Source organism: Eleutherodactylus coqui, chromosome 1 (assembly GCF_035609145.1).
Source record: "Eleutherodactylus coqui strain aEleCoq1 chromosome 1, aEleCoq1.hap1, whole genome shotgun sequence".
Taxonomy (NCBI): Eukaryota; Metazoa; Chordata; class Amphibia; order Anura; family Eleutherodactylidae; genus Eleutherodactylus; species Eleutherodactylus coqui.
The window spans coordinates 500,829,907-500,848,281 of NC_089837.1; the positions used below are offsets into that span (position 1 = coordinate 500,829,907).

At 45.2% G+C, this 18,375-nt stretch overlaps 1 protein-coding gene across 1 annotated transcript in view; it reads right to left on the reverse strand.

The window, feature by feature from the left end:
- TMEM135 (transmembrane protein 135) overlaps positions 1 to 18,375 on the reverse strand; it is a 319,952-nt gene that overhangs the window by 91,123 nt on the left and 210,454 nt on the right. Inside the window, exon 6 of the mRNA XM_066587149.1 lies at positions 7,472 to 7,518. Coding sequence (XP_066443246.1) covers positions 7,472 to 7,518 — 47 coding nt within the window. The remainder of the gene's footprint in view (positions 1 to 7,471; positions 7,519 to 18,375) is intronic.

The window sequence follows — 18,375 nt, forward strand, 5'->3', positions numbered from 1 at the left end:
CCTTGCCACTTAGGACGGACTGACACGGCCGTATGCGTGCTGCGCCCGAGAATCTCAGGTGTTGCCCGTACTGGGCAGCACACGGACGCCCACCCACGCGCTGTCTGAGCTGCTTGAAACTGGCACATTGCACGTGCTATTCTTGCTGTTCGGTGGGGGTCTCACTGCCAATCTTGAGAATGGGACGCCAATGTTCCGCTCTTCTGTCACTGTGGGGGTCACTTCTCCCCCCATAGTGACGGCATTCTGAATGGAACGCGGACCACACGTGTGCGCAGGTATCTCGGCAGTTCCACCGAAAGTGGATGGAACACCAGTGCACCTGTGCAACCTGCGCTACATTGAGTCTCCTCACTGTTGGGAGTGCAGTAACCCCGCTGTGAGGAGGTGGTGGGATACAGAACCCCTGCTCTTGAGATCGGCGGGGGTCTCAGCAGTGAGGCCCTCACCAATCAGCAAGTTATGCCCTATTCAGGGGATAACATGAAATTCTGGCGAACCCCTTTAAACTATGTGAGTGAGCTCTTAAAGGGCCATGGCACTGTACGTCCCCCATCCATAGGGTCCTGGGTTCGAATCTGACCAAGTACCTCTACGTGTAGTTTGTATGTTCTTCCCATGTTCAGTGCGCTTCCTTCCACACTCCAAAAATGTAGTGATAAGTTAATTGGCTTAATGTAAAATGTGTCGGTCTATGAGACGGGGGTATTAGATAGTGAGTTCCACGTCAGATGTGGACTGATGTTAAACGTCACAGTACGGACGAGGACCACGTCTTGTACAAGTTGCCGTTATCATGCAGTTTTTTTGCACGGAGCTCGGCAATAGACATGAGGCCATGAAACCGTCACACTTTACAGCCTGCAGTAAACTGCAGCGCCCTGCACAATGTCACCAGACACGGTCCAGTGCGCTGCGGAGAGCAGATGGAAACATGCTAAATCCTGGAGATTAGTGGCGGCCGCTCTCAGGGGTCTGCTTAAAATCGCAAAAAAATGTATTCTAGAAACAAAGAAATGACTGTGAGACTCCGAGAGGAGCCGATTATACAACCCAGCGCCCAAGATTCACACCGATACTGCGGCGTCCGCATCTCTGCTGCCATCTGCCTTCTGTCACTGCTAAGTAATAACCGCAGGAAAACGTATCGCCGCTCACAGAGAGAGTGGAGGGGAACAGGAAAAATATAATAAAGTAACAAGGACTATTAGTGCGTTATATCCTGGTTGTTATATTGTATCACATATTACATTTGTGGTCAGATGCGCTGTCGTCTCTCCTTAAGGAGAGCACCCAAGAAGTGTGGGGAGAAATCTTATTTCGGCGACTATAGAATGATAATCGCACTGTCCTCCTAGCAGGCAGAGATGGTATTGACTGTAGCTGGTCATGTGATGCTGTGCTGATGCATCATGGGATTGCTATAATACAATAGAGAAACAGAAAGCAGGGAGAAAGTCAAGATGGTCAGACAGGAGGCTGTACTGTATGTAAGTGAGTGCAATATACACAGAAGACGTCCAGTGTGACAGACCAAGGGGGGGATGTGTTTTTGCAGGAGCGGCCCTTTAATTTTGTTGCGTGCCAGTTCAGATTTCTAGTGAATTATTTATTACACTTTCTGCATTGATTAGTATCTGGAGCAAATGTTCACCAAGTAGAGAAATCAGCCAATGATCACTCCCTATCTGCAGCTCTCTCCAGTGGATGGTCCCCACCACTCATTCTCCATGGGTGACGTCACATAGGCAATCGAGTCCAACATCACCCGTTGACAGCATGCGGTGGGGGCTGCCCACTTGACACCCTGAGCCCGACCTAAGCAAATCCAATATGGGCGAAGGCAGATGAGTATGGTAAAAAAAAAAGTAAGGAATGGGGATAGCATCAGCGAGGCCGCGGCTACGGAACCATTCAGCCGGCCCTGCTGACTATATCCAGTGATGAAATGAACGAATCACCGAGATTTGTTACACTAATTAAAACCAGATATTGACACATTTTCCAGTTTTCTAATCTAATTTTATTTTCTGCTGTCTGTACAAGACTATGGGGGGGGGGGGGGGGCTTTAAGTGAGATGCAGTTAGCAGCATTAAGAGATATGCTTTACAGAAGCCTCATGGACCATAGACACAATGATCAGCAAGGGACTCACTGACTTCCATGAGAGTGTGTTGTGAGCATGCTCTGTGCAGGGAGGGGGAGGAGGCGAGCTGTGACCCTCAATTATTGTAAATAGTGGAATCTATGTTATCTATATATGTCCCCCTTCATTGTAATCCTGCCTGTGACGTTGATTAGATAACTGCTGAGAAGTTTCCTCTACATCAGGAAATTATTATTAAGCTTAGTGGTCAGTATAAAAAAACGCAGGATTTTAGGAGTTTTTTTTTTTAAATATAGATCGCGGCATTGAAAGTTAAAAGAATATTGGCAAAAACTATACGTTTACCGTTTAAACTCGATTTACGCATGAGGTCGTCCATTCTGTTGACACATCTCTTTAACTACGTGACCCTGGTTCTCTCTAACTATACAAGATACATCACGGACTGCCTCAGTGTTTGCTTCAAATATTGGTTAAAGTCTGTAGAGCGGAGCGCCACTTTAAGAATCAAATGGCCGCATAAAGAATAAATGGTGAAGTGAAGCAACAAACGCTCCACTGAAGAATAAATAGCGTGGAGCGGCAGGAAATCGCCACTTTTGCTGTCATCTCCAGCCTTTTGTTTGGATATCAATAGCAGAAATAGGATCTGTGAAGCTCAATTGCATTCCCAGCAGGTGAGCTGTAATATCAGCCGCATTGTGGACGGGCTCGGGGGCGTTCATGGAATACGCTGCTTTGTTACCAATGGCCGTAGAAAGCTTCTCAGGCCAGCTGGGAGACACAGCCATTCCACTATGCCAGCAACTACGTATTCTCCCAGACCGGAGAACAAGAAGTTGCTTTCCTCACCATTCTTCTGTCTCTCTAGGATGGCAGGACTATGATAAAGAGTCACATCAATACCTGCTCCGAAAAACAGAGGGTTTTGTGATTGATGGGAGGTGGTGAGTTCTCCTTCAATGGAAGTCTTCAAACAGAAGCTGGACAAATATCTGTCTGGGATGGCTTAGTGCTCCGGCATTGTGCAGGGGGTTGGACCCGATGACCCTGGAGGTCCCTTCCAACTCTATCAGTCTACGAAAAGGGAGGAGAGATTCCTCTGGGGATGACACTTTTAAAGAGGGGAGTGACTGAAAATTTAGATTTTGAAGGCATCTCCCATGACTTCTCCATGTTTTAGAGACTTTTGTGAAGTCACACCGGATGGGAGACTAAGAGCGGTGGGAGGACTCGTCATGTCAACTTATAGTTCCTGTTCTGTACTGTAGGATCAGTTCTACCCTCTCGAGGGTTATTGTCAACACGAAATTTAGGACGCTCTCTAATAAAACAACTTTCTTTCTTCACAGGAAATAATGGGTTCAAACCCATAAATCATAAATCATCACTTTTTCTTAAAGGGACTATAGTCACCAAAAGGTTTTGAATTAATTAAAACCAGATAGATAAAACAATTTTCATTTTTCTAATCGGTTTACATTTTCTGATTGTAGAATTTTTTATTCTGTTGTCTGTATAGGACTATGGGGGCGGCCATCTTTGCTGAGTTATATTTGACAGCATTTAGAGATATGCTTTACAGCAGCTTCATGGGCCATTCACACAAAGTACAGCAAGGAACCCATAGACTTGTATGGAGACTGTTCTAGACATGCTCTGTGACCCGTGCAGAGCTTATTGGCTGGGAAGGGGAGTAGATCGTTACAGCTTATACCAATTGTGACTGGTGGCTTCAGTGTTATCTAGATAAAGGTGTAATCCGGCCTGTGAGGTCAGTCAGACGACTGTTGCAAAGTTTTATCTAGAGATCAGGAGGTATCAGACTATTGTTCGGCTCTGTGGTCGGGGTAAAAATGCAGGATTTTAGGATTTTAGTCACCGAGAATTGAAAAAAAAAATTACCAAAAATTCTTACAGGAAAAACATGATTTAGATAAAAGTTATTTTTTGATGACACATTCCCTGTGAAGGAGTTTTCCCATTCCCTAAAATTAAGCTCCCCCATATGGCTGTGTGAAGACCTGTAGACCATAATGACAAGTCACTTGACTACGATGGCAAATTCTGCCGCGGTGATCAAAGTGCTGGCTAGTGATTGGCTATTGTGTTCAGAACTGTCCACTACCTTTGACACAGTTGACAATTCCGTTCGATCACAACCTCTCTCCTGTCTTGGGCATAACGGACTTGGACATCTCTTGGATCTCCTTGTACCTCACCAACCTAACATTTAGTGTCTCCCACTCAGACACCACATCCTCCTCTAGCCCTCTTTTGGTTGATTGCCCCCCCCTCCCCCTCCCCAAGGCTCCATACTATAACCCTTACTCTTCTCCATCTACACCTTTGGTCTACGACCACTTACAGAATCTCACGGCTTTCAGTAACACCTTTATGCTGATGACGCTCAAATTTCACTCTCTTGCCCCCGACATTATCTCTTCTGTCCAGGCTCCAAGAACATCTATTAGCCGTATCTTTTTGCTTTTCTTCCTGCTTTCTAAAACTCAACATGGACAAAACTTAATTTATCATCTTCCCACCATTTCACTCCTATCAATCAAAATCAGTGGTCCCACACTATTCCTAATCCCACAAGTCCGCTGTCTTGTAAATGACACCTTCAGGTTTTTCTTCAGGGAGGTGGATGAAGAAATTTCAGACGTTGGAGTCTACAACAACAATTACAGTCAATGGTTTAGCAACCGAATTAAAGATTATGATAAAGCCAACCTGGTGTCAATAGGACACTTAAGAAATGAAGTCATTGTCGTCATATCTGCACTTCCTGTCACTTAACCAACAATGGTGTCATTGTCCCTATACAGGTCCATGGAGCTTATGATGGTCTTCTATTTACCAAGCACTTATAGAATAATTTGTGATTTAGAACTACCTCCCATATGGGCAGGACCTAAACTAGCGTTAATACCGACATACATGCTAAATTTATCCATAGCCTTTCATTGCCAGATGGAAACACAATGAGCATGCCTTAGTCTGCCTAGTGTTACATCCGACCCAGACGTACTGATTGTGCTCTAAAAGGACAAACATACACACAGTATAAACACAGATAACACAACAAATATGAAAAGGGAAGATGGGGAAACGAACCCTGAATAATCAGGTAAGAGAAAACTCCACCTACCAGCAGAGCACTCACCCTGATGAGGGCAACCCTATGTCAGGAACATGGGGCAACCCTAACCTTCCCTAGATGGTGACAAGGGACAGTGGCAAAAGATACATGATATTCAAAATATAAAAAAACTACAGAATACAGGAAAAAATGCTCAAAATACCCCAGATGAATACGTAATCTCCAACAGTTAATAAGTATCTTAATTGGGACTGAGGACAAGACCAGAAGCCGCCAACAAGTCCAGCAAAAACCTTCAGCCCAAGAGTATAACTGGCGTCCTCTTTGAGGAGTAGCCGGAGGAAATGTACACATTAGGGCTAATTGGCTAGCCGGCATACCCACCTCCCTGGCAACTAATCAGTCCATAAACCAGCAGAGAAGGATCTTCCTCGGCGTCCAGCACCCAAATGACAATGGACATGTGCTGGTGTGAGGATCACGAAGCCGGGGCTGATGTCACTCCGGTTCTGATCCACATTCGTGGCCAGCAAGCTGATTTTCATCAGGGACACCACTTTTTTACAGGATAGAATAATGTTATTACATCCTGTTAAAAGCGTATCAATTTAATTAAGGCCACTGTATGGCATCCAACATTGGCCTCCATTGAATGGATGCCTAGAGGAGATCTTCTAATGTCACTGCCAGTTATCAAAGAAGCTCCCTATGACACAGCAGAGGGGAAAGGTGAACTGTTGGGAGTACAGCCAGAATTACCAACAGAGCACTGGGACTCAGTGGAGGACTATGTCTGGTTATCTGTGCTCACTCATCCAGCTGATAGTGGATGGATTGGGTAGACTTACCTCTGCAACATCTGGTCTTTGGTGTCTGAACTAAGCTTCCGCTAGTTTCCAAAGGCCCTGGGAGCCCCAATTATTCCTGAGACTTCTGGAAACAAGTGGCTGTTCCAAGACTGGGCACCAAAGACCAGATGCAACAGAGAGAAGTCCACCCAACTCAAAATACTCCTGGCACAGATAGGGTGGTAGCGTCAAGTGCTGCTGGAAGGTGGGCACTGTCCAATCTAGGCAGGCTCTGACAAGCGGATCCCAGTGGTGTGTAACATGATGTATCGAACTTGCATATCACAGACCTCCCGTTGCTGGCAGCCTGCCTTCATCCTGCCGACTGCGGGAAAGACACCAGGAAGAGAAGTGGCCCAGTTGACAATTGCCCTTACAGGCCTTCAGTAAGTGATTTGACTGTCCCAGGGCACGTCCTGTAGCTCCAGTTGCATAGTAGGTCAAGTCAGGGGAAGAAGGTGCTGGGTTATGTGGGCAGGAGATTAGTAATACCGTCTTTGGGCATTGATTGTTGACAAAAAAGTGTCAAACGGCCAATGTCTCATGCAGTCAAATCTTTATTATAGCTACAGTATGCTGTATGCCACTATGCTGGTTGCTGCATGCTCAGTGGCACATATCTGTTCAATCAAAAGTTTCCTGAGGGACCAAGTGCTAAACCAGTCTTGCATCCATATAGTCCTGGTAATTCAACTTATTTCATGAGTTTCAACTCATGCATCGGTACTGGCCCAGTACCTCTGGTCATAACCAGAGTTTATAGACAACATTTATGTGTTCTAATAGAATAGTACAGATGCACGATACCTGCTGGAAATATGTGACCCCCTAAAGTGTCACTATAGATATATTTTTAGGGGTCTGGGGTCTGAATGCATTAATGTTGCCATAGGGGCCGAGGACAGCTGCAGAAATAAGTAGCCAAAAATGTCCTCAGCAACATATTCTGTAGTCATCAGGAGAGGTCGACATGGTGGTCTGGGCCAGATGGAGAAGAAAATGAAAATAAAAAGTCTACAATCAGAGAAATACGTGTTCTGTGAGACATTGAATTTATAGAGAATTTGTAATTTCTCCTGACAGGTCTGATATAGTTAATACTCATATTCCTCAACAAGGCTCCCTGTAGACCAGGCCTAATTAACAACTGGTCAATATCATTCTCCTTCTCAAGAGGATGTTTTCGTACACATTCTGACATGGTGAGTGATGCTTGGACATTGTTCAGGAATATAGATGCATGCTGAGGGTTGCAGTTTTGCATTAGCTGGAGAGCCGTAGGTTGGAGATGAGTGCTATAGAGCCTCTAATGTCACCAATCGGGTAACAGATGACTTTTATAGTTGAATCATGTAGAAAACAGAAAAAAAATCTAATGAGAAATATTAATAAAGGAGAGTGACACCTACCTGAAGAAGAACATGTAGAGAGCAGCGGTGATGCAAAACAAAAGCACCTGCATGAAGAAACCAGAAACAGCAATAAATAACCACAGCACACATAATACATGAGCAACAGGGTAACTTAGGGCCCGTCCACACTGACAGTTGCAGCATCCGTTTCACGTACAGACATCGTAAGTGTGTCCGGCCTGACCGCGGGTCTCCGGATCCGAACATCATAGGCGATAATCAAACTAACCGCTTCCTTGTATGACTACAGCCTTATGAGGCTGTTAGATATCTGGCTGGTATATCACTGGATGTATCTCAGGATCAGTGCAGGATAAGTAATGTATGTACACAGTGACTCCACCAGCAGAATAGTGAGTGCAGCTCTGGAGTATAATACAGGATGTAACTCAGGATCAGTACAGGATAAGTAATGCATGTACACAGTGACTCCACCAGCAGAATAGTGAGTGCAGAGCAGAATAGTGAGTGCAGCTCTGCCAATTTTCTACGCTTGTACAACACCAAGAAGTTACATTACGTAGGGGTGCACTCACTTTTGTACTTCGCATTGAATAATCAAGTAGTGACCCCTTTACTTTCCCTATTTAGGACCTAAATAACGGTCATGCTGAATTTCATGTTTGTACGACACCGGGAAGTTAGAGAATTAGATTGGGTACATTGCACAGGGGTGCCAATACTTTTGAAATTAGCATTGAATAATCAAAATAGGAGGGCTTGACTTCGATCTAATGTGTATGGCTGGCTAATGACTTCCATGAAACCCCAAGAGTCCGAGGCATCACTGTGCCAACGCACGGGTGCAACAATGGGCGCCATTATCTATTTGAGGCAAAAGGGTCTGTTGGCGCTCTCCGACTGTCAGCCCCATAGCAATGTCTGTCTGCTCCACAGTATATGCCTTGTAAGACCTTATTACTAAAAGTCGGATGTAGAGGGGTAGAGTATTCTTTTCATGAGATCCACTTTCTCCATAGAGAACCCGAACCTTCCCGTACGAGATAATAAAGCTCATAGCAGGAATAGCAGCCATTCGCAGGGAGGAATAAGTATAGCCGAGCCCCGAAGCATCGCAGGGATAAGATCTCAAGTATGTCTTGAAAGGAATAGGCTGGAGCCATAAAGGTTATGCGGCTGGAAGGAATGGAGGTGCCAGAGATTTTACTTTTATCTGCAAGCCATGTGTAATTCAAGACAATGCGGGCTCTTATAGTCAGGGACCGCGGCCATGATCCACTGCGGAAGTCAACTCTCGGGAGAGACATCCAAAGAAGCCATCCGGATGGTCTGGCCCATCTTCCAGTTTATATATATAGATGGAGTAGTGGCACAAAGCTGAGTTTGTCAAATGTGGCAGCGGGAAGTGAATCTGACACTACAGATTATAACATGTATTATTGGTGGTCTTTACATAGGACTGCAGATAAATCTACTGCATTCTCATAGTCCATGGTGATCATGGCGCACATATTACGTAGATGAAGGTTCCATCGTTACTTTACATAAATGAGGTCATTTATGGGACCCTTTTAATGGAAGTATACAAAGTACAGAGAAATGTTCATCAGCATCTAAAGAGTTAACGGGGTTGTCCGGTTGTGAGCTATTGATGGTCTATCGTCAGTATAAGTCATCAATAGTAGATTGGTGGGGGTCCGTTGCCTGGGACTCCCTGCTGATCACCTGTTCGCTTGGCCGATGCGCTTGTGCACTGAGCCCATTTCTGCAAAAAGCAGACAGCTCCGTTCTCACTGTAGTGGTCAGGCTTGGTACTGCAGAAAAAGTTGTCATTTATTTCAGTGGAAACTTGGCCTGCAATACCAAGCCTGGCCACTACAATAAAAATGGAGCTGTTTGTTTCCTGCAGAATTTAGTTCAGCATATGAGTGCTCTGGCCTGGTGAACAGCTGATCAGCAGGGGGTCCCAGGCAAGCGATCCCGCCAGTCTACTATTGATGACTTATCCTGAGGATAGGCAATTAATAGTTTTCTTTGGGTAACATCTGAATTGCCGCAAAACAGAGTTCATAGAAAACCGCGAACTGTATCATTTATTCTAATAAGTATAATAGAGACCAAGGTTCCCGTTAGTTTCCGGCTATTTTTGGAGGACGGAGTAACATAGTTGAATACGCTACTTTGTCTTCCACAAGAATGAAAATAAATGGAAACTTGGTTGAACAACGAGCACCGCTGCATACGGCCATCTCACCACACATGGGCACGTTTATCATAGAGCACAAACCTCTTATTACATCTGATGCATCTCTAGCCCCCTGTGCGCCCCCTGCTGTACAAGTCTGCTATAACTGATGCCAGTTTCTAGAATAAATTATAGGAATTTGATTGGCCACATGTGTCCCCACCCCCTCTCGCAAGCACTGCCCGCTTACTAAAAAAGTGGCGAGGGCAACCGAGAAAGCAGAAAAGTTGCAAATTCTTGCATGATTAGCATGTTACTCCTGGCATCGGTGCGTCCGCATGTTGCGAAGATGCTGGAAATTGGTTGACCTTGCAGGCCCCATTGAAAACATATAGAAGTATACCGCGGACTTCGTCCACAGCTATGACAGCTGTGGCATGAGTTTACTTCATCCCCACGGGATGAATAGCTAAGCACTGCCTGTAATTGGCTGAGTGCTCAGCCAATCAGCACAGCCCTTTCAGCTTGATGAATAGCTAAGCGCTGCCTGTAATTGGCTGAGCGCTCAACCAATCAGCACAGCCCTTTCAGGAGGCGGGGATTTTTAAATCCTCGCCTGCTGAAAGTGCTGGACAGTAGTGCCGAAGAGCCAGCCGGAGGACGCGTCTGAGCGGCGGAGAGGGGAGTATAGTTTTTTTCTTCTTTTTTTAACCAGTTAATGATGATTTTCAGGAAAGGGCTTATATTTCAAGCTCTTCCCCGAAAATCATGCTGCGGGGGTTGCCACGAAACCACTTCTAATCAGTGGGGCCAGCAGCAGCGATGACCCCATTGAAAGCAATGGGACAGCATCCTGGACTTCTGCCACAGCTGTGACAGCTGTGGAAGAAGTCCGCAGTATACTCCTATATGTTTTCAATGGGGCTAGCGCTGCTGCCGCCGGCCCCATTGAAAACACTGGCGATATTGCAGCATTTTTCTTGCGCTGCGAAGCGAGTGTTTTCACTTGCTCTCGCAGCACAAGAAACAAAAACGCCAGTGGGTGTCCACCCTAAGGGTCTTTTACACGGGCCAACCATCAAATTTTTGCTGGATCGCGGGAATGTGAACGATTATTGATCAGTGTGAATGTGCGCCCCCAACTGAATGATTATTGGTCAGTGTGAAGGTACGCCCCGACGGAACGACTATTGGTCAGTGTGAATGTGCGCCCCCAGCTGAATGATTATTGGTCAGTGTGAAGGTACGCCCCGACTGAACGACTATTGGTCAGTGTGAAGGTACGCCCCGACTGAACGACTATTGGTCAGTGTGAATGTACAATTATTGAACAGTGTGAATATACGCCCCGACTGAACGATTATTGGTCAGTGTGAATGTACAATTATTGAACAGTGTGAATATACGCCCCGACTGAACGATTATTGGTCAGTGTGAATGTACGCCCCGACTGAACGATTATCGGTCAGTGTGAATGTACGCCCCAACTGAACAATTATTCGTCAGTGTGAATGTACGCCCCAACTGAACGATTATCGGTCAGTGTGAATGTACGCCCCGACTGAACGATTATCGGTCAGTGTGAATGTACGCCCCGACTGAACGATTATTGGTCAGTGTGAATGTACAATTATTGATCAGTGTGAATGTACGCCCCAACTGATTTATAATTGGTCAGTGTGAATGTACACCCCGACTGAATGATTATTGGTCAGTGTGAATGTACACCCCGACTGAATGATTATTGGTCAGTGTGAATGTACGCCCCGACTGAACGATTATTGATCAGTGTGAATATACGCCCCGACTGAACGATTATCGGTCAGTGTGAATGTACGCCCCGACTGAATGATTATCGGTCAGTGTGAATGTACGCCCCGACTGAATGATTATCAGTCAGTGTGAATGTACGCCCCGACTGAATGATTATCGGTCAGTGTGAATGTACGCCCCGACTGAATGATTATCAGTCAGTGTGAATGTACGCCCCGACTGAATGATTATCCGTCAGTGTGAATGTACGCCCCGACTGAATGATTATTGGTCAGTGTGAATGTACGCCCCGACTGAATGATTATCAGTCAGTGTGAATGTACGCCCCGACTGAATGATTATTGGTCAGTGTGAATGTACGCCCCGACTGAATGATTATTGGTCAGTGTGAATGTACGCCCCGACTGAATGATTATTGGTCAGTGTGAATGTACGCCCCGACTGAACGATTATCGGTCAGTGTGATGTACGCCCCGACTGAATGATTATTGGTCAGTGTGAATGTACGCCCCGACTGAACGATTATTGGTCAGTGTGAATGTACGCCCCGACTGAATGATTATTGGTCAGTGTGAATGTACGCCCCGACTGAACGATTATCGGTCAGTGTGATGTACGCCCCGACTGAATGATTATTGGTCAGTGTGAATGTACGCCCCGACTGAACGATTATTGGTCAGTGTGAATGTACGCCCCGACTGAATGATTATTGGTCAGTGTGAATGTACGCCCCGACTGAACGATTATCGGTCAGTGTGATGTACGCCCCGACTAAATGATTATCGGTCAGTGTGAATGTATGCCCCGACTAAATGATTATCGGTCAGTGTGAATGTATGCCCCGACTAAATGATTATCAGTCAGTGTGAATGTACGCACTGGCTGAAGATTATGTGAAAGCACAGGAACAATAATTGCTGGTACGGCGGTTGGGTGCATAGGAACGCTACAGTTGCCCAGTGTAAAAGAACCCTAACAGTCAGTATAGTCTATCTTGAAGTTTAGATGTGCATCCAATTTTGTAAAATTTGACCAAAATTGCAGCATTTCTGGCTTTTCAGTTGATAAATCTGTTTAAAATGCATAGCCCACGCCCATTCTGATAACCACACCCACTTTTTACTTTTTTCTTTAGAACTGGAGAGTGCAGGGAAAAGTCTCAGAATTTTGCACAAACACTCCGCCTCTTTGGCTATGACCGTCGAGCCGTGTAAGGCCTCATAGACTTTCTATTGGGCATGTAGACCGCTCTGCAGAGAGCTGATTGGGCGCGGTGCTCAGATGAATGGTTTTACCCCTTCCTTTTAGCACCTGACCCCCACCAATCACAGCTACTGAAATGACGTGTCAGAAGTTTTCTGAAAGTTTAGTTCCAGTTTAAGCATAATTTACAGAAAACTGGCCTTCCCTTTAGGATAAACTGTGCGGCCCGGCAAGGAGGCGCCTCCATCATGTAGCATGCCAGTGCGCCGCGCGGATCTGACCGCGGTTGTCAGCTTCTTAACACCTTTCTGTTAAAACGTTAAGTGCGCGGCAGAGACTGTAAAGTCATCCGTCTCTCTGATCTACCGGATACCCTTGAAGTTGTAAGAGATACAAGAGGGAGAGATTTACAGGATGCTATTAATATTTGTACCCTCTCCAGAAATCTTAGAACTGGATCTGCTCCCTCAAGAAATGGCCAAAGCTTCTTTACTGTCAATGACAGCAGCACATCCTACAAGTACTGTGGAATAGTTGGGACACAAATACCACTTTTCACCCGGAAATAGAAATATTCTGGATGGAAAAAGACATTTTTGCAATCATTTCCCTCAATTCCTCTAAAATATCTAATGAGCAGCGTCGCACCCACTCTTAATTAACAAGGCCTTCTGTTGACAAGTCAGTTTTGGTAAATACTTGTCTTTTCTTAGATCTCTGGATTGCGCTATTCTTCTGTTATTCCTCTTGGAAATGTATGAATACATTGACAACTGGGTGTTACCATTCTCCTTGGTGACAATTTGCATAATGTGGCTACAACAATACGAAGTCAATGGTAGGCTGCACTACATAAGAGTGGAACGAATACTCATTAATGTAATGCGAACGTTTGTTTGGCGATTGCTATGTGTGTCGGAAATCAGACTGAGCATGTGCAATAAAAACTGACCAGGAATGGAGGCATCCATCACTAACAGTCTGGGTTGCAGTGATTGGACACCCATCAACTAGACTTGCATGGCATGTTCTATCAATATTACTGGAGCCTTAAAGGGGATGTCCACCTTTTGAACTATTGATGATCTGTCTTAAGATTGGTCATCAATAGTTGATTGGTGGGGGTCTGCTGCTCGGGCCCTACACTGCAATACCAGCGCTTCCTGCTTCCTCCGCTGACGACAGTGAAAGCAGCCTCCGGAATCAGCTGATTGGTGGGAATCCAAGCAACAGGTCACACAAACGGCCGATGACCCTACGTACCTCATTAAACTATATTGCGATGGCATGGGTACCCACAGCCCATACACAATGTCGGGGGCAAAATAGAGCATGCTGAGATTCTTCTTCTGCTTGCGGAACACACAATTTGTATCCACGAGTTTAAAGGAAAAACCAAAACTGCATGCCTTTCGAAGCCGGTGTTTTGACACAGAATGACCACATGGAGGTCGATCCTGGATTCCGCAATTAGAATCCGTTTGTGTGAGACCCCCCCTAAGGCTATCCTTGCTGTCCAATCAGAACTCAGCTTTCATTTCTCAAACTGCTCTGGTAAAATGAAAGCTGAGCTGTGATTGGTTACAATGGGCAATCATATCAGCCTATGGAACACTTTAGACTCCATTTACACTGAAAGAGGATCGCTCAAAAAATCGCTCAAAGGACAGTTTGAGTGACCATTTTGAGCGAACATCTTTGCATTGTCTATAGTAGCCAATTAGCTACTAAAGAGCTATGTAGGCGGAGCGGGGCACTGCTGCTTTCGCTCGGCGAACAATACAGCTATTTTGCATAAGCAAACAGCTGCATTGTTCTCTGTGCTTACAGCTTGCGACCCGCTGTGAACTACCAGCAGGACATAAGCTGAAAGAATCTTATCAGCGCTGCCGACTGTGATAACAGCCTGCACTGCTGGTAAGAGTTCATTGCTCAATTCTAGAAAACTAGCATTGAGCGAGGAACGAATCGTGGACAAAAACTGCACGATGTCAGGGGATTTTGGCGCAACAGTTATCGCTTAAAAGACGACTTTGAGCGAATTTGGAGCGAGAATTATTGTGTCTAGATGGTCCTTTAATTTCCTTCTCTCACACACACATATTAGAACCAATTATCCATAATGCAAATGATATGACTGAAGTTTTGCTAGCAGCGTGTATAGCGTGGAAAGATAAAAATGTCCTCCCCACTATGGAGCTGGCTTAGTGTCTAAGACAGGAGGATCTCATGTTTGTTTAGACTGCAGACACTCGTAAATGCTGGACGCAGCCAAGTGAACACGTGTGAGAGGAGAGAACGCCGCTGATCTGGAGACAGACTATAGCGGACTTAACTTTTCAGACATCTCCTGCTCATCTAATAGCCTATGTGCGTCTCATCAATCTTGTAATACACCTTCATACATCAAGTGTGAAGTGCAGCGTAATCCACTGTTTGTTGTCAGGCATTCAGCTTCTCTAGTAACGGAACGTTAGCAGCTTCTCCACAGCTAGGAAGATGTCCTATCTTCACAGGCTCAGCTTCCCTGCACTCACACTGCTCACAGATCTGCAATGTCCTATACGTTGTTACCATGCAAGCACACATGATCTAGTAAGCAGCTACTAAAGATCAAGCCAATAAGAACTCTGCTGCTTTGCTCACGGCAAACTGAAAACCCATAAAATACCTACAGCATAAAGAGAAGTGCACATAGCAGGTTAGGGAAATATACATTATGTATATATAGTGTACACACTGACTGCAGAACTGAGAGCTGTGTGAGCGCAAGGGAGCCTGTAAAGACATCCCCACCCATACAGCTACAAAGATGTCCTAACATACTAGTTACTACAGATGCTCAATGCCTAACGACAAGCAGTGGATTGCAGAGGGGCTGCACTTCCGCCTTGATTTACAGTGGTAAAATTAAAAAAAAAAAAACGCAACGTGGCCGTCCTCATAGTCATGTATGGGCAAAAAAACCTACAATAAGAAAATAATAACAGTTTAAAAAATGGAAAAGGTTTCACCATCTGGTTTTAATTAGTAAACAATATGGGTAATATGTTCTCTTTAAGGCCTCATGCACATGGCAGCAAGCGTATATACGGCGGCAAAGAGACCCTGTGTTTCATATTACTATCGGAAGTCCATGTGCTGCCATATGGAGACATTCTCCTAAACATAGACTATGGCTCCAGTGTAGCATGCTATCAGCTTTTCCCCTCTGGACACATATGGTGGGCCTATACATTTCTCTGAGTGCCGTATTACTTGTACGGAGTGGTACTACGCCAATCTTCATGACTTCTTCATACGTGGTTGCGTAAAGGTCTTCTTCAGGTTCCCTTTCAGCAACAGAGATGCCAATTTTTGTGAATACCCTTCATCAATGCCTACCGCCAACGTGGGTAAAGAACAGGTGGCACCTCAACTTGTGGGTATTTACCACCATGCGCCTAATTAGCAGAACAGACATTCTATCCGCCATGTTTTATCGTCCATCAATAGAATCCTTTATCCTCTTTACCTCCCAGTCAAAAGGCTGGAAGCCAGTGGTTGTTCTCTCCTGTCATTGTGAATCAAGGCGACAATCCCCAGATCCTCCCCCAGATTATAGCCTGACATGTACTAGTAAAGAATAAAACAATTTGTCAGGAAATGGCTGGGCGGCGTGCCGACGGCACCACACCTATACCCAAGCAGCTGTAGGCAACTCAACGTGCAACGGTGCCAAGCAGCTTAAGCATTCTGTAGACAGGTAGTGGGATGAAAAGGAAGATTAACGCCCGATATTGAACAAGAGATTACCAGGATTCACGTCTGAAATGACTGAAAGTGGCACGTGTTGTGCGGAATCAGGCTGGGATGTATCACACCTGTCAGCGCAAAACAACTCTGCTAATTCCGAGGCTCATATTTTCCGGATCAGCACTTACGAGCCCCGGAGAGATCACCGCGGAGCGAGGACGGCCATCTGAAATCCAATTCATCAGCTTTATTAAGTCTTAATCATACTATAAATGGAGGAGGATGCAGACGACTTCTAGGTGTAGACTGGAGGAATTAAGGGCTTATCGCCAGGATTCCCCAGCTCCTTTTTATTAACGGTTATAGAAACATGGCCGTGTTGTTAGATTGGCGCGTCAAAGCAAACCTGGGCGATCGGAGGTGCTAGGATATTACCTCCAGCTGTATTTGTAGAAGAAGCATCTTAAAGGGGTTAGAAAAAAAGGATCTAAATTCTTCAAGAAAAGGTACCATTCTTGTACCTTAATCCATTTACTTACATGGGGCTGCGCTGTAATACCAGATACAGCCCATTGAAGGGGAGTGGCGCTGTTTCTGGATTTAAAAGGTAAAAAAGCAGACACTTCTTTAAGTTGAAGATACGCAGATGTCTCACTGTCTATTAGTGTTTATGAGATATCTTAAAGGCTGTGGACACCTTGAAGGGGATATTTTTTACACTTAAATTCATGTGTTTTGGGCTGACTATTATTTTTACAGTTGGGTTTAGTTAAAAACGTTGCACCGCTTGTCTTCTGCAGCTTCTACATATCACTGTATACAGACACTGCAGTCTGAGTCTTAGTAGGAGATCCGTCAGTGAGGCTGGACTGACGGCTTAATGTCCCTCTGCTCTCTCCTCTCCTGCACCTTCTTATCATATCACTGTATACAGACACTGCACTCTGAGTCTCAGTAGGAGATCCGTCAGTGAGGCTGACCTGACGGCTTAGTTTCTCTCTGCTCTCACCTCTCCTGCACCTTCTTATCATATCACTGTATAAAGACACTGCACTCTGAGTCTCAGTAGGAGATCCGTCAGTGAGGCTGACCTGATGGCTTAGTTTCCCTCTGCTCTCCCCTCCTGCACCCTCTTATCATATCACTGTATATAGACACTGCAGTCTGAGTCTCAGTAGGAGATTCGTCAGGGAGGCTGACCTGACGGCTTAATTTCCCTCTGCTCTCTCTTCTCCTGCATCTTCTTATCAGCTCATTTATTGTAAAAACAAAAAGTTTAATCTTTGTTTTGGTCATAAATCAGCTGATAAAAGGTGCAGGAGAGGAGAGATAATGGCTGAAAACTAAGTCGTCGGTCCAGCCTCACTTACGGTTCTTCTACCAACAGTCCCAAGACTTAGTTGTACAGTGAATGGAAGCGAAGCGGTCCAGCATGTCTTCCAGCCACCTGCCTCCATTCACTGTGAACAAGCAGTCACTCAAACATGAACGACTGCCTGCTTACACTTAGTGAGAAGTCGCTGACTAGTTGCTTCAGTACAGTGAACTGCAACAATGTGATTAGCAGCTACTGAGTGATATCTTGCTCAGTACCCTGTTGGATCCCATTTTTACTTGGGACAGCTATAACTAAAAATCACTTGTTTAAGCAAGTTGTTTGGCCGTCAGTTGTCCGTGTAAAGCCCCCCTTAGGAGTAGTGAATCCCCATTGATTTGTATCGGGGTATTCACATGCATTTTTCATGCGCATATATATGCAATGGGACTGTGCAAATGTATGGGCAGAGTTTCACTCTGTGCTTATACAGCATATTCACGGACCGAAACTAAATACACCCGTGTGAATTAACCCTTAAACTGCCTACATACACTGATATGTAGAAGCTGCAGAAGAAAACGGTGCAACATTTTTAATTGCACACTACTGCAATAATAATCGCCAGCCCAAAATACATGCATTTAAAGAGACTGTCACCATCTTTTTGCCCCCCTCTCTGAGGGCAGTATAAGGTCGATATGTCTGCTGGGAGGATCTGTGCAGGAG